Source organism: Paroedura picta, chromosome 3 (genome assembly GCF_049243985.1).
Source record: "Paroedura picta isolate Pp20150507F chromosome 3, Ppicta_v3.0, whole genome shotgun sequence".
Taxonomy (NCBI): Eukaryota; Metazoa; Chordata; class Lepidosauria; order Squamata; family Gekkonidae; genus Paroedura; species Paroedura picta.
The window spans coordinates 21488138-21504361 of NC_135371.1; the positions used below are offsets into that span (position 1 = coordinate 21488138).

At 42.7% G+C, this 16224-nt stretch overlaps 1 protein-coding gene across 3 annotated transcripts in view; it reads right to left on the reverse strand.

Annotated features, from left to right (window-relative positions):
* Positions 1-4531: 4531 nt before the first annotated feature.
* The window catches only part of ADAMTS9 (ADAM metallopeptidase with thrombospondin type 1 motif 9), a 173877-nt gene continuing 162184 nt past the window's right edge, over positions 4532-16224 (reverse strand). For all 3 annotated transcript variants that reach the window (XM_077325061.1, XM_077325060.1, XM_077325059.1), the window contains 3 exons: positions 14702-14806; positions 12768-12862; positions 4532-10335 (listed from right to left, as the gene is read on the reverse strand). In XM_077325061.1, the coding sequence (XP_077181176.1) occupies positions 12773-12862; positions 14702-14806 (195 nt within the window). In that variant the 3' untranslated portion in view covers positions 4532-10335; positions 12768-12772. The remainder of the gene's footprint in view (positions 10336-12767; positions 12863-14701; positions 14807-16224) is intronic.

Genomic DNA, 16224 nt, shown 5'->3' on the forward strand with positions numbered 1-16224 from the left:
GCCTTTACAGGTCCCAATGGCCTGGCCAGACCCTGCCCTTCCACTGTGCTGCTTCTGGCCCTCATGGCCCAGAACAGACTGATCTCAGTAGCTACGCAGGGTCAGCTCTGGTTAGTATTTGGATGGGAGACCATCCAAGCAATGACAAGTCACCTCTGAGCATCTCATCTTGAAAACTCTGAGCTCCCCATAAGTCAGCTGTGACTTGACAGCATGTCCTACCACTATGCTTGGTGGGGAGGGAGGTCACCTTGTCCCTGGGCGCCCCTTTGGGCAATTCTCCCCCCCCCCCACACACACATCCAGTTCAGAATCATATCTATCATTTCTGCTTTATTGTTATTGTGTAAGAATGGCACACTAATAGTTGGGGTATACAGGTTTATTATTTATTTACTGGTTCAAATAATCTATATTTTAGAGAGGCGGAGGGACGCATAATGCTCACCGACACAGAACGAGCCTCAGTAGATTTCATCTGTTGTTTTCGTTTGAGAGCTTTGCTGTCCTCTGTTTTGCTCTCCTCAATTTTGGTTAAACTAGGAAAATGTTCAAATTTGCTACTGAAACATTAGCAGGATATCATAGCTTTGAACTCCCGTGGCTCCCTTGCACCCCCCCTTCCTCTACTGCTATTGTCTTATATGTGCAGTGATAAAATATCATCAAAAAGCAATCTTGATGTGCTTGTACGGATCCTCAGGGTAATTTGATTGTTTTACTGGTGCACACATTCGTATAACACGACACAAAAAAATCTCGATATCGACATGTACAATTGCATTGTGGTTTCTGTTTGGGGGAGCTTTATAGTTGGATACATGCTCAACAGTAAAACTGCACCAAAATAGTCTTGAATTATCAAAACTGGGAGCTTTTTGTGTGTGTGTGTGTGTGTGTAGTTTGCAGTTTTGCCAATGTGCCCGAGTGCATACGGGCATAATGATGGGGAAAGTACCAATTAGCGGAAAGATATGAATGCTGTGCCATCTCAGCACGCACAATAGTTGTGTGCAAATCCTGGGGAAAGGGAACAACGGGGGATTCCTAACACTTTGGTTCCATTTTGGAAATAACACCAGGTAATACGGATCTCCCAGTTCCCGAAATTACCCTTGAGAAGGAAGCCTGAGAAAACTTTAAAAATAACATACTTTTCGTGACCATGAGATATAATCTTCCCTTGATTAAATACAATTCACTGGGTCCTTGAATTCTTCAAGGCATGTGTTTAATATCTTCCAGGGGACTTAAGAGATGGCTTTAAGCAATCTGCGGAATACAGAGTTCACATACTTGGCTATCACGCCAATACATCACATGGCTCCAGATACTCACTATCTCTGAAGAAATATATCAGATAAGGCTAGGAGAGTTGCTAACTAACTTGGAAGACAGTGAGATGATGACAGAGCGCTAAGGAAACAGCCAGGGAGGTTATCCAGGAGTCAGAAAGAACTGCAGAAGCCTCCCGTGACTTGTGGTTACATTCGCATTGTTTTGGTAGTCTAGATTTATTATGATCAATGAAATTATTCATCCCTGAACACATTCAGACTAGCCAATAAACACTACGGAGACTTGTAAGGAGGGATGGGAGGGGGAGGCCGTAATCCATGTGCAGCAGGAAATTGACCAGAAAGGCCATTTGAGAGGCCAGGAAAAAATATCAGCGCCCGCCTTCATTTACATCAGACTCATTACCTTCCTTTATAAATCTACACATGGAAGACTAATGGGTTTCTGTCACCTGGCTGAGTGTGTGAAGAACTGCTGATACTGTGCTTTCTTTCTTGGACTCCTTTTCAACCCACAGAATTTCTTCAGCAAGGATTTCACTCAAATTGACCCCCTGGTCTCATTCTCAGCAATAACCGGGATTTTCCTTTGATATATGCCTGTCCCGGTATCGGTACTTGTGACAAACAGCGATTTAAATGTAAGGCTCAAAGTGCTGGGATATCAGGAAACTAATAAGTGAAGAGTTCATTCTTCACTGAAGCAGAGCGGTTGAGTGACAGGTTGCTCTAAATCAGGGGTAGTCAAACTGCGGCCCTCCAGATGTCCATGGACTACAATTCCCAGGAGCCCCTGCCAGCATTCGCTGGCAGGGGCTCCTGGGAATTGTAGTCCATGGACATCTGGAGGGCCGCAGTTTGACTACCCCTGCTCTAAACACACTGATTAGTCAGCAACAGCTATGAGGGCAATTATATGAGAACGGTATGCTGAGGGAAGAGGATTTATTCAAATTATATACCGCCCTGTCCAGCAGACTGGCTCGGGACAGTGCACATCATATTCCAGAAACAGATTAATCAATTCACCAACATTAATTTTAAAAATCTAAAATAGATAAAATTTAATATAGCATCTAATATCAAAAACAGAATAGCAGCATCAACTATCTCAATTTATCTTTACTACTTCAGGAGCTAGTGTGTGAACCGGGGCATCTTTTTGTTAGGGAGGGCCTCATATATGTTGCTACTTCAGTGACCCGACCAAAATCATGATGGAAGAGCTCTGTCTTGCAGGCCCTGGGGAACTGCACTAGTTCTGACAGGGGTCAGGATGGATTCTAACAGAAATCTGTACTTTGAGACGATCTTTCTGTGCCTTAGCTGGAAAACATCTACTCTGAGATTTTAGTCAGAAAACAGAGCCTTGTCTAATGTGACTGGATCCAGAATAATTTGAAAGCAGTTCTACAGTCAGGAGAACTGTGCAAGCACCGAGTCATGTCTGACCCTTGGGGTGACGCCCTCTAGCGTTTTCATGGCAGACGCAATACGGGGTGGTTTGCCAGTGCCTTCCCCAGTCATGACCGTTTACCCCCCAGCAAGCTGGGTACTCATTTTACCGACCTCGGAAGGATGGAAGGCTGAGTCAACCTTGAGCCGGCTGCTGGGATCGAACTCCCAGCCTCATGGTCAGAGCTTCAGTCAGCATGTCGGCTGCATTACCACCCTGCGCCACAAGAGGCTCTTTCAGGAGAACTAGGAATGATTTGGGTAGTGGCATGAGACCCCCCCCCCCCCGGGCCCACCATCACCCCAGCTTTACATCTGCTTGATACTGTCAGGAATGGGAGAGTGAGGAATATGGGTCTAGCAAGGAATTGTTGTGCTTGCCAACTTTGCTAATTTAAAATTGTCATGACTATACTGTATTTTTATTGGCAAGGTGATAATTTTGCTGTCTTATGTTTTTGTTCTGTTGTGAACCACCTCGAGCTGGCTGGTCCGGGAACTGGCGGTACAGAAATGTAATAATAAATAAATAAAAATAGAGCTCTTCCACCAGGCATTTGGTTGAGGGCCAGTGACATCTATTGGGCTCCACTTCCCATCCAGACAAGCACACTCTATGGGATTATGGGCAAAATGTCACCTGAACATGATGTTATGACTGTTGATGACATTAAGATTGTTGATATAGTTATCTGAACATGATTATGTTATAATTGTTAAGATTGTTGACACAACTACCAAACATCTAATGTTTTCTGTAAACCGCCCTGAGCCACAAGGAAGGGTGGTATATAAATACAAATAAATAAAATAAATGAACAATATTTGGTTTTATGAATTTGATAAGCAGGCTTTGCTTGTATCTTCTGGAAGCAAGTTGAGGGTTATAGACTCTATTTCCATAGCTCCTCCTCCTCATTGATAGGTAGGCAGAACCTGCCAACTTGCCTGCCCTAGAAGGAAATATATTGTTTATTCTAGTAGGCAGATCTGCACAGACTGAGTCAAAGCCTGTGTATGCACATAACAGCAGAAGCAGGGCAGATTGGGGAGAGGAATAGATGCACATAGGTCCCCCCACCCCTGATAGACTGGAAACACCAACTAGCTTATCTTCTCTGCAAGGGACAGAGAAGTACTTTGTTCAAATGGTCAGGTAGCAAAACCAGACAGATTGAGGAGAGGCTAAGACTTCAGTCCCCAACACACACGCCCCCGAACAAAACCAAATTCAAAAGATGAATGATCAGCAATGTGACAGATCTGATTTAACAATCTGCGATGTTTCAACCTTTATAATGCATATAAAAACAGCATAAGCAGCCATTGTTTTCCCCTGATACAAATTGCCTGTCTCCTGCTAATATTAGCTCCACCATGAAAACAACACGCTTCCTCTCCCATTCATACTCCTCTGCCCAGGCTATGCCTTACTACTCTGCAGGAATGCCTGAACTCCTGTGGTTTCAAATCGCTTCCTAAGTGCCAGGAACAAATATGCCACTTATTTATCACTGATCATGACTAATCAATGAGCCATTCACCAAACTTTGCTGGGTGGGGTGACTGCACAACAGAATTTAACACAAGCCCAGCTTTCATATCACAGGTATAAATAAAATTAAGCATGTGTGACGTCTCTTACAGCCCAATGGCACTGCAGGATAGTCTGAATTCTCTCCTTGTTTTGCCTCATCAATTCCAGGTATGTGTACCTTCTGTGTGCAAGTGACCACTAGTGACCAATAAACGATTGGCAAGCATATATCTATAGCACATTCCTTTAAAAGACTTTTTTTTATTAACCCCATGAGTTGTCTTTAGGATAGCACATAGGTAATGATAAAGGATGTTGGAAAACAAAAAGGACCACACAAACCTTTAAGAAAAAGACTTTTTTCGTCTTCCTTTTGTAGAACGCAAAAGAAAGCAAGCAAAATAACAAAAGTGCAGTCAAAAGAAAGTATCAATTTTCATAAGAAAATAACGGCATTGGTACAAGAGAACAATGAATATATTTACTTTACAAAAATTGTTTAATCACTCTGTGGTCCTCCTTTTTGAAGTCACCCTAACAATTAGTATCTACCAGCCATTTCCTTACATTTTGTTTCTTCGCCCGAAATCTTTTTGTACGAACGATAACCGCTATGATACTATATGATGTAAAGGAATGTGTAGATTTTAAAAAATAATATTTCTTCGTATAAATACTCAGTCACTTCATAATTGAAAATAAAAAAGCAGATTGCAATTTCCTAAGCATCAATTAAGCACCATCGTTTCTGTCCTAATGCTTATAGTAGTGCAATTTTCCCTTTCCCCCTACAGATGATTTTTAAGGAATGAGTAGTAATTGTTTTGTTGAAATGTCTGCACCTTTGACTGCATCATAACAGTTTCTTAAACAGAATGTACTTTGAAATGGTATTTTTGGCATTTTCTCAAACAAACAAAAAAGTATGTAATCTTTAAAAAACAACAACATAGGAACATTCAGATCGCCTGAGATTTGTAGTCGGTTCATGCAAAATCTATGCCGAGAAGTCAATGTTTTCCCCGGTGGAGCCAAATGAAGTGCAACATAATCTGAATGGCAGAAATCCAAAAGTTGCAGCTAAGCAAAAATGTTATGAGTAAGGATGAATGTATGAAGTTGTCTTAAGATGGAGACCACTGGTCTATCCAGGTCGAGTTGTGCTGGCAGCACTTTTCCTAAATCTTCAGAAATGGTCTTGAGACCCTTTAAACTCAAGATGCCAGGGATTAGACTCAGAACTTTCTGCATGTAAATCTCACGTATTACCCCTGAACTACTTCTTTCTCCATAAACAGACTGCCACAAATGAAAACTGCCCTATACTGAGTTGCCCAGCAGCAGGACTGGCCAATATTGTATTTTTTGACTAGAGGCAAGTTTCTAAAATCTCAGACAAAGATCATTTCCAGATCGTTTTAAATGGGAAATGGCAGGACCTGAAATGCTGTACCATGGAGCCATGAGTCCCTGCTTCACATATGCATGGAATGTTCCACCACCAAGACAAATTCTATGTTTCTTCCTTGGTGGCAAGTGGAATTGTGCAGAGGACATGAGCACTGGCAAAACCTAAGGTAACCAGCCTATGTTTGAATCCCTATAAAGTCAAGCATAGCATAACCTGATTGTTCTGATGATTTGGGGGAGGGGGAATGACAGCTGGCAGTAGATAGGTGTGTATAGCTTGTTCATTGCAGAGGCTACTCCTGATTTATGACTGGGTCAGCTAGACTCAACAAAGAAAACAAAATTGCACTTACCTGTAAATGATGTTCATCAAGTGGTCATCTGTGCAGCACACAAGCGACTATGCATGCACAGGCCTACCATGGAGATAACTCTATAACCTCAAGTGCTCCCTGCTTCCTCCCAGAGCTGACACTTCTGGGCCAAACTGGCCATGTAAATGGAGAGAGGCAGTGGTCTTCTCTCAGTCTTCCTACTGCTGTTATGAAGATCTGAACCTGAACACACAACAGCCACTGGCAAGGAAGGAGGGAGGGATGTGTGCCTGCACAGAAGACCACTTACAGAACATCAGTTATGGCTAAGTGCAAGAATATTTATGGCTTCTCTGCAGTCTCACAGGGAAGAATAGTAAACATACATAAAAAAGAAGAAAAGCTGTGTATAAATCAATTAGGAAAATGGAACTGATTAGTAAGTACGAAGCTTATAAGGTTTTTTTTTTTAAGTTTTCCTAATTGATTTATATCATGCTGTTATAACACAGCTTTTCTTCTTTCCTTCCCTTTCAGACGTCCATAGTGTCCTGAGAATATAATATAATTTTATGTAAAGAAGCTAACTGTATATAACAATTCAATTATCTCTTGTATTTTATGTATGCCATTTTTATTTCATTCCTGTTCACTGCAGTAACGCCTAAACATGTCTCATCAGTGGAGGCACTGGTATGTATGGATGCATGCACTGATTTTATTAAGGTTATGCTATAAGCTTTGGGTTTTTAACTTTCATACTAGTACTAAATTTTAAAATTGTGTTCTACCCTACAGAGGCTTAAATTATTTCCCCTTATTTTGACATTTTAAGGTTCTCGGCTCCAGACAACACAACAGCCAAGTTTTATTTATTTTATTTAAGGTGGTATGGAATCTCTCTCCCTTTGCAAGGGCATTTGGCTCTCAGTCATTCAGAGCAGGGCCTCTATTCACGCTACCCACATCTCAGGAAAGCAGAACATCACAACAGATGCTCTGAGCAGGGAACGTTCAATAGATTCTGCGTAGTCCATAAATTCCCATTCCCTAAGGACAGTTTTCCACCAATGGGGCCAGCCATCTGTGGACTTGTTGACTTCCCTTCTAAATGCCAAGTGCACTCGTTTCTGCACCATAACAGCTCCGGGGCCTGGTTCTCTGGCGGATGCCTTCCAAGTCTCCCGGCAAAGGGAATTCCTTATGCCTTCCCCCCACTGCACATACACTACAAGGTCATCTCCAAGGGCAAGCAGAGAGAGTGCAGGTCATCACCATTGCCCCTTTATCATGAGCCAGTCAGCTGCCTCTGAGGATGAAGAAGTAGAGGAATTAGAAGCTGCACCAGTGGAATGCCCATCTGAGCAGCTAGATTTACAGGCAGAAGCCTCAGTGGATGAGGATTGTTCTCTCTGGCAGGAGACAATGAGACAAAAAACAGTTTGTTTCTCATCTCCAGGGTCTCTTGAGCCAGCAGAGTGTCGTAGACGAAAGGTAAGATTTACAGCTCAGGAAAGACGCTGGAGCACCATGCTATTGGCACAGCATGGCTTGATCTTGACTCCTGACACTGAGTTGGTGCAGGACCAAGGACTCAAAGAATGAAGAATACCAGGGTTTCAGCAATTAAGATATTAAAAGCAGAAAAGTGGCTGAGCTATTTGTGGGAGCAACCTTTGCAAACCACCACTCTGTCCTCCAAGTCTCTTGGTAAAACTGAGCAGTGTCTGTGTCTTGTTACTAATTGTGTTTATTTTTCAAGGAGAGAAGTGGATAAAACATAATGGACTGGTTAGTCATGCAGACAACTTCCCCTTCTCAGTCTCTTCTCTGACAGGGCTAATAGGCAGCTTTCAGTGATGCTTATTCTGGGTTTTCCTGCTTTGGTGTGCCTGAAAATAGGAGGAGCTGGTCCTGATGCTGAGGAGACTGGTAGCTGTATTGTGTATAAATTGGGCCCCATGTCTCAGGGCTTGCTTGAGGTAGCTACAAGGAGGGGGGCAATTAGGCTCAAAGATCTGGTAGTGAGTTTGTTCTTCCTCATCTGCTCTATAGTAGCATCTATTTGGCTTCTGAACAGGTCTTTGCCTTCAAAAGGCATGTTCTCCACCTTCACTTTGGTATCTAACAGAAGGGCTAATGCACAAAGTGAGGCTTGAAGGGTTTTTGGGTCTAGTCAGTTCCAAGGTCTTGACTTGTATCTCTAATAGTTGGTCATCTGATAATGGAGGGGGGCAGCAACTGAGGGCAAAGGTCTCCCGCATCTCGAAAAGAGCTCCATTGGAACTGGTGAACTGGTCAGGGGGGACCAGCATTGAGGCAGAAATATGCTTAGACTTCTTCCTCCTCTTTGCCAGTGGATCTGAAGTTGCTCTTCATACTGCGGATGACTTCACTCCCAAAGTGGTCATTGGATCCAACAAAGTCGAGATCTGCACATATGCAACAGAAGGCACTCGGGCCGCTTTCTCTAGAAGAGGGTGGCATTTTTGGTTGGGAGAGATTGCACTCCCAAAGTCTCAGTGTGTGACTCCCTCAGGCACAGCATCCACGAGCTGTGATCTTCAGCCTGGGCTGTCTTCATGCCACAGTCTGCAACTGGATTGCAGAACATGCAAAAAGACACCTACAACAGCATTCACTAGGCTGAGTTCAATAGCACAGATTCTCTCATCATGGAAGTAAAGAGAAGACTGTTTCCCCTTCCCAGTCACGTGGCTGGCTTGGGCTGGAAGAGTTGGCTCTGTGAGGAAGGGGGGGAGCACTCCATCTCCAACCTTCAAGGAAAGCATGTCAAATTCACAATTGAATCCCTTTTTCTAGATGGATCTCATTGGCAACCCTAACCAGCTAGATTAGCCCTGCATTAGGGCTAGGATTTTTGGGAAGAGTGAAATCTTTGTCTCTCTCTTTTTAAAAGTCCATTTAGTCCTTGTTCTTGGACGCATACACCCAAACAGGAGACCAAGGTGAACATTCACACTGAGCACAAATATCAGCTTTTGACATTAGTCTTTAAAATAACATTTGTATGTTTGCCAAATTTTGTTTCAGCTCTCGTTCCCCTATATGTAATTTTGTGATTCCATCTTGAATTGAGCAGCTGCTCTTATGAATGGAATGAGGGAGACAGAACTGAAAGCCTTGCTAACAGAAACATTTGTTTTAAATGACAGAATTCATTGTTGGAGATAATGTATGTTTAACCTTAAGGTTAATGGATAAGCCTAGCACAGTTTGACGACCACCTGTCATATACTAATTGCATCAGAATCTTTCTTACTTTAGGGAACCCTTATTAAGTTTATCTGTGCTTCAGAAACTTCCCTGTACATTTGTAGAGGATGCTGGGACATGTTCTTGCTCCTAGACAGAATATACCCTAGAACTCCCCTATGGCTACACATGGCAAAGGAAGAAATATGACTGAAAATACCCCTGAGATTGCACACGGCAGGCTGCGTTCTCATTTCATCTGAGGAATCCCTGGTATCTTGGGGAAAGTGTTTTTAAAATGTGACTAGTTTAAAGAGAATGTTGGAGTTTGCCTTCAATTCACCCAATCAACTTTTGTTCCCTTTGGATTGCCCCATGGGATGTGGCAAAGGATTTGGCTTTTCAAGCCTATGTGATAATAATAAATACATTATGTTAGCACCAGACCAGTGGCTGTTAACACCGGCCAAAAGAGGTCAGATGGCATTACAAAACAACTAAGTCACAACGATTGTTAAAAGCCATGCCATAATGTATGTTCACGGAGTCCTTGTGTAGCACAGATTGCTTTGCTGTTGGCTTTTTCATTGTAAAAAAAACACACGCGTAATAATCACATTCTTTTCTTCACAAGGAATTAGCCTCGAAATGCCAAAAATACCCCAAGGAAAATCCATAGCACCTTGTAATGATCAGTGCATCTGCTAACCGGAAGAGAAATTACTGAAGGAAAGTAAACCATTGGGTACAGTGACAATAAAAGTATCACTTTTGTCATAATGCTACATATAATGTAGAGTACGTAAAATGCAGTGGTTTGACTGCAGAGTTAAAAACTTTTTTAAAAAAAATTAAAAAACAGGATAAGCAGCCTTAATATAAACATTTTACGTACAAAAATATTAAATCAAAAAATAAATAATTCAAAACATAAATATTATACTTTAAAAAATTAAGAATATACAATATATATACACACACCCACGCACATATGCACACACACGCTCAGACATACACACAGTGAAAGGAGTACGAAAGTGGAAGGCAGAGGTATTGCTTAATCATCCTTCATCCATCTTGCTTCACCTCCTGGCATTTAGAGAACCTGGGAATAAAATAAAATGAACAGCTCTTGGTTTGGGTTTCCAGTGCCATTAATATTGCTTTCCCCTGGACATTTCACTCTGGAGTGGCATCTGAACCAGGGGATTTTTTTTTTTTTAACCATCAACTCCTAATTCATCCACTCTCTGGGTTTCCCCTTGCTTTGCAGCGGTCCTTCCAAGCCCGGTTCCATACAAACTTTTGTAAAAGATCACAGTCAACATGGGGTTATATGTCACATGGGTGAGCCTGTGCATTTTTGCAGGTCCCGCTCAGATTGGCAACGTTTTCCTTGCTCAGACTATTGCCCATTTTCTCCCACCACTAGAACAGTACTCAACTTAAAAACACTGGCAACTGTTTTTCCCAGCTTTAATTTTTTTTAAAAAAAAGCAGAACCTTTTCATTGTGAAGATAAATCTTTCCCTTTATACCTCCACAATGAAATGAAACTTACTTGTTATAAAATGAAAGAGAGGATTTCAGACAACCTGGTAGATATATAAGTATAATAAATAAATAGATAGATAGATAGATAGATAGATAGATAGATAGATAGATAGATAGATAGATAGATAGATAGTTATAACGCTATAGCACTATGTCAACTGCCTGAAATAGCCCTCTGGTGGTGGTGGTGGTGATGGGGATGGTGGCTTCAGGGGTCCAAGACCATGAAAGCATGGGGGAAACAGCCACATGGATGCTCTGTTGCCAATGCACATTCATCTGTATTTGCTCTGGCAATGACAGCCACACCAAAAACTTACTGCCAAAAATATACAAGGACAGCCTCGTTTTGCATTTCAAGCCCACATATGCAGGAATGGGCAGCCACCCCCTCCTCTGCCTGGTAACCTTACATTGTTTGCTTAGGTATGTGGTTACCATTGGAACAATCGTGCCCCCAAGACCAAGTCCTGCTCATTATGTTCAGGTGACTGCCCTCGGATTCCATATAACTGACACTGCTGCATGGGCATGAATCAAAGCCGTGCGTGGGGATGTCAGTTATTCCCAGGAATTTCTTTGTGTTCCCATCATACTGAGAACTGCCACAACCTCATCATGTAGCCCCACACATCTTCTGATTCACACTTGGCTGTCTCCATCCTGTTGCATGCATGCCAGAACTAATGCACAGTGGGAATTCAGTGATGCAACAGCAATGGAAAGGACCTGATTAAACCTCCACCAAGAATCCAGCACATGACAAAGGGGGCAATGGAGGGTTACAACAGCTTCCTTCGGAGCGCAGCAGTTTTTCTGCTGCTAAACACCTGCGCTCAGAGCCAACTGCATTTTTACAGGCAGTTACTGTCACTCTGTGCAAAGGTCCAGGTATGTCACTGGATTAGGGCTGGAACCATTAAGCCCAGCTGTAGGAGCTCAGTTGCCAGCACAAGGCACAGCCTGGCCAGCACACAAAGCAACAATTGCAGGAGTGTCCCAGCCCTAGCAGCCTCTGAAAGAGCTGATGGAAAGGTCACCTGACTCTCCTTTTCCTCCTTGGTCTAATTTTTATCCTGCCTCTCTCGAACCAGTCATCTTGGGGCTGTGTACCATCTTAAAAACATATATCATTATCATTGTCACAAACAGTAAAACCACATAGTACTCAATAAATATAACTTTAAAGCCATATTAAAAATTGGTTCTGATCAACAACCGAATTATTTGTACTAGCCCCATCGGAGAGTTGGGAAGAGAGGGGGAGAAGGGGATGAGGGAGCCCAACTTGAGTGTACTGAGAGGTTTTCCATTGGCCTCAACTGCAGTCTTGGCGCAAGATCTCCATCTCGCAGTCCCTGTGAAACTCAGTGAGAACTCATTCCACCAAGCAGGGGCCAGGACCGAGAAGGCCCTGGCCCTGGCTGAGGCCAAGCATACTTCCTTCCGGAAAAAGGAAATATTAACCACTATTTGAGACTGTGATAAAACAGGGACTTCAGAAACAGGAAAGGAATAGGTAAAAGTCACTTGAGAAAATATGTTCTCCTGATGCCCCAGAGACTACCTGCATTGCTTCTTGCAGCAAATGAATATCATATACAGTGCTTCTTGTAGCCAAAAAAAGGAACTATGTTTGGGATCTTCAGTATTGATGCTTGTATGTGACTGAGACCATTGCTTTATCTTCCCTGTATCAATCTAGTTCAGTATATCTGCTGTAGAGGCCAGCTACCAAGCACATTAAGGTTCCCCGTCATGTAGATCAGGGGTAGTCAACCTGTGGTCCTCCAGATGTTCATGGACTACAATTTCCATGAGCCCCTGCCCCTCGGAAGGATGGAAGGCTGAGTCAACCTTGAGCCGGCTGCTGGGATTGAATCCCAGCCTCATGGGCAGAGTTTTCAGACAGCATGTCACTGCCTTACCACTCTGCGCATTCAGTACTTTCCTAGTAATACATTTGTACCAAGGAGAACTTACCATTGCTACAACACGTGGACATCGAGGCCAGTTCCAGATGATGGAGTACATTTCCCACAGTAACCACCACATTTCCCTATTACTTTGGTACCATCCTAAGGATAAAATACAAAGAGAATTTCAGAAAGGAGCTACATCCTTTGAAATGCTATCAATCTTGACCCAAGGATAACAACGGAAGATATATGTGGTTCTAACATATTTTGCAACAAGAAAAAAACAGTTTTCTGATGTTGATTTTCTTTTGACATTTCTCATAAACTGACCCCGAAATATTTTAAAACGATGAGCACAAATTAAATATTCTGAGCATTTCCCCTATATTTCAACTGATATCAAAAGTTTAGCTCATTAACCATATTTAATGTATGCTGGAACCACAACAAAAGTCATCTGTACGTCCTGTGAGTCTCACGGCTATGCTGACTTAGTATGTTTTTTTTTTAATATTTTGATTCTGCTCAAAAGGAAGAAAATATATCAAAGCTGTACCAAATGGAATGCAAGATTTCGCTGTACACTTCGGTGCTGTCAAGTTGTGGCGTACGAATCTTTTGAGCTTGATACTATTGATCTGTGATGCCCTGACCACCTCTTATAAACACCCTAGCTATGTTGCGATATCGAAACTTCAAGAGCTGTGCTTCAAAGGGGATCTACATAGAGCGGGTGTCCTACATTGATTGCTTCTTCCCTTTTGTTTTAATTTGGTCAGATGGGACTTTCTTGGCCTTTGTGCTGAACACTGCTCTCCGCTGCTTCAGATTTACTGGAAGAACTTCCCTTCTGCACTCTCACTTCTAAAATAAGCCAGGTTGGTGTAGTGGAGTGACAGTTTCTAATCTGGAAAACCCACTCCTCCACATGCAGCCGGCTGGGCGACCTGAGGCCAGTCACAGTCCTTTCAGAAATCTCTTAGCCCCTCTTATCTCACAGGGTGTCTGTTGTGGGGAGAGGAAGGGAAGGTGATTGGAAGCCGCTTTGAGACTCTCCTTTTTCTTCTTTATATTTGTATTAATTTTTTCCCACTTGCCTTGGCTTCTCTGTTTCACTTTTTAAAGCCTGAGATCATTCAAAAGCAGCTCCAGCACAGCCCCTGTACTCTTGGAATTCTGCCTGGAGCCCAACGTGTGGCTCAGAAGTTGGATTTCTGACATCATTAGGCCCAATTCTCACATTCATCTCTGACCTGCTTCAAATGGCTCTGAGAACTTGAGTCAGTATGAAACAGTGCATCCCTGGTCAGATGAGAAGCTTTTGAGCAAGCTGTGATGAGGGAACGGCTGATCCAACTTCCTGCTTATTAGTGAAATTCACTAAATGGTATTTGTCAGGTGACTGTTCCTCATCTTAGCCAACTCCTGTGGATTCCTGTCCAGTGGAGCAAAAATCATAAAGCTTTCTGCGCTCTGAAAAGTATTATGGAAAAAATGGGCTTTGTATAATTAATGTGTCTTAAATAAAGGCTTCTAGTACACATTGCAACTGGTTTCACGGAGAATTGGTGGCGGTGGTGGGAAGCTAGACATTTACGCATAAGGAGGCAATGGAAAGGGTAATCTCTTCACTACTTTATTATGCTCAATAGAACCACTAGAGCAGACTCCCTACTGCATATTTCCTGAGGACTCAGACAACTAATTAAAGAAGTGTCTGCACCACTGTGCTCAGTGTTTTTAGCTTCACGGTTAAGCAGACCCACTAATTAATTGCAATAATACAGATCAAGTTGAATTTACTCCAATCCACAGCTCCAAATCCACCAATTACGGACCTTGCTTTGCAGATCAGATGCCTTACATCAAGCTTCAAGAGGTGGTTCTGCCCCCGCCTCTCCCCATTCTTAATTTTAAAAAATACTGTTTATAAGATGCAAGGAGGTGTTAGCAGGTATAAGCATTGCATTTAGATTGAACATAATAACTTCCTCTTACTGGTGATTTTATAATTTCTGAAATGGCATAATTCCCTTGGGAAAGCCATCTTGCGGTTTGCGTTACGGAGAGGCCAGTTCCAGAAAGGTTGAGGCTAAAGCGTCCCTAAATAAAGAAAGGGAAAGGAAACAAATTTGATCACAAACGCCTCCTGAACTGACTGCTAACTAACAAAGTGCACTCTTGCTACAAAAGTGTGCATCGAATTCTGAATGGTGTTAACGCTACACCCACCTCCCCCCATGTACCCACAAGCCTTGGTGTCATTATTCTAACAAGATCTCCCTGGCAATGTTTTCAATTGTTCCAAGCCCTCATAGCGATTAGCACATACTGTACAAATCACAGCAGGTGTGAGATTAAGCTCCTTTCCGGCAAAAGGCTGCTTTGCTGCAGATAGCCAGCGGAGGGCATTCTTGCCCTTTGCCTTGTAAGTTCCATTTTTTAAATATGTTCTGCTAGTGCTGGAGAAAGTCAAACATAGCTGGTACCCATATTGGAATCACTGAAGAAACAGTGGGCCTTTCTTCTCTTCTTCTTAACCTAGAGCAGGCATTCATTTTTAAAAAAATTATTCTATAACTAGTAATCAAGCACGCTGTAAAAAAAAATACAGCGGGCGCTAGGCAAGGGCGCTAGGCTTTGCGCCTCCCGACGCATCAGGCCGCCGGCAAGGGAGCAATTGCGAGCCGCGCTCTGCGCGGCTCGCAGTTGCTTCCTTGTCAGCAGGGCGGGAATCGACTGGGAACCACCAGTTCAATCCAGTCTGCTAGAAGCCAGCCCCCATGGACACAATCTTGCTTCACTCCCTCTGCTGTTGTCTCTGCCCAGAAGGCAGAGCAACAAAAAATAATCTAGCAGACGATGCATGCCCTTTATGTTTTCCCAAACTGTGGAGAGTAGGGGTGCTGCAAATTTCACCACTTGTGTGTTGAAGGGGGATCAATAGGATGCAACCAAATCACCCAACTTCTTTGACTTGTGCCAAACAACCACAAAACCAACTGAACAGGTTTGTATCAGGCTGTTTGCAAAACTGCACATGCACAAAGAAAATGCAGATTCAACCCAATAGACAGTCGTTAGCACTGCTAGGGACCATGTAAACAAACACCGAAGAACAGTATTTCATTAACCCACAGCATTTATTTATGACTGATTTATATGATTTGTTACTGATTTAATTTTCTATTTAAACAGCAGCCTGCTTGGTGGAGAACTTGGGCAGCAAGGATGGGGGGGGGGGGGGAGGAGTTGTAGGGCTGTATGAATCACAGAATCATAGAGTTGGAAGGGACCTCCAGGGTCATCTAGTCCCACCCCCTGCAGCATGCAGGAAATTCAGAACGTCCATGTGCAAAAACCATCAATTGTGCTGTACTGTACTGTACGTTTGTTTATTTATTCATTTAGATACTGCCCCTCTCAGTAAAATTGTCTCAGGGCAGTTTACACATAAAAATTCTATATACTAATCCAGTATAGTCAGTCAATTACAACTAAAACAATTTTAAAAATTATGA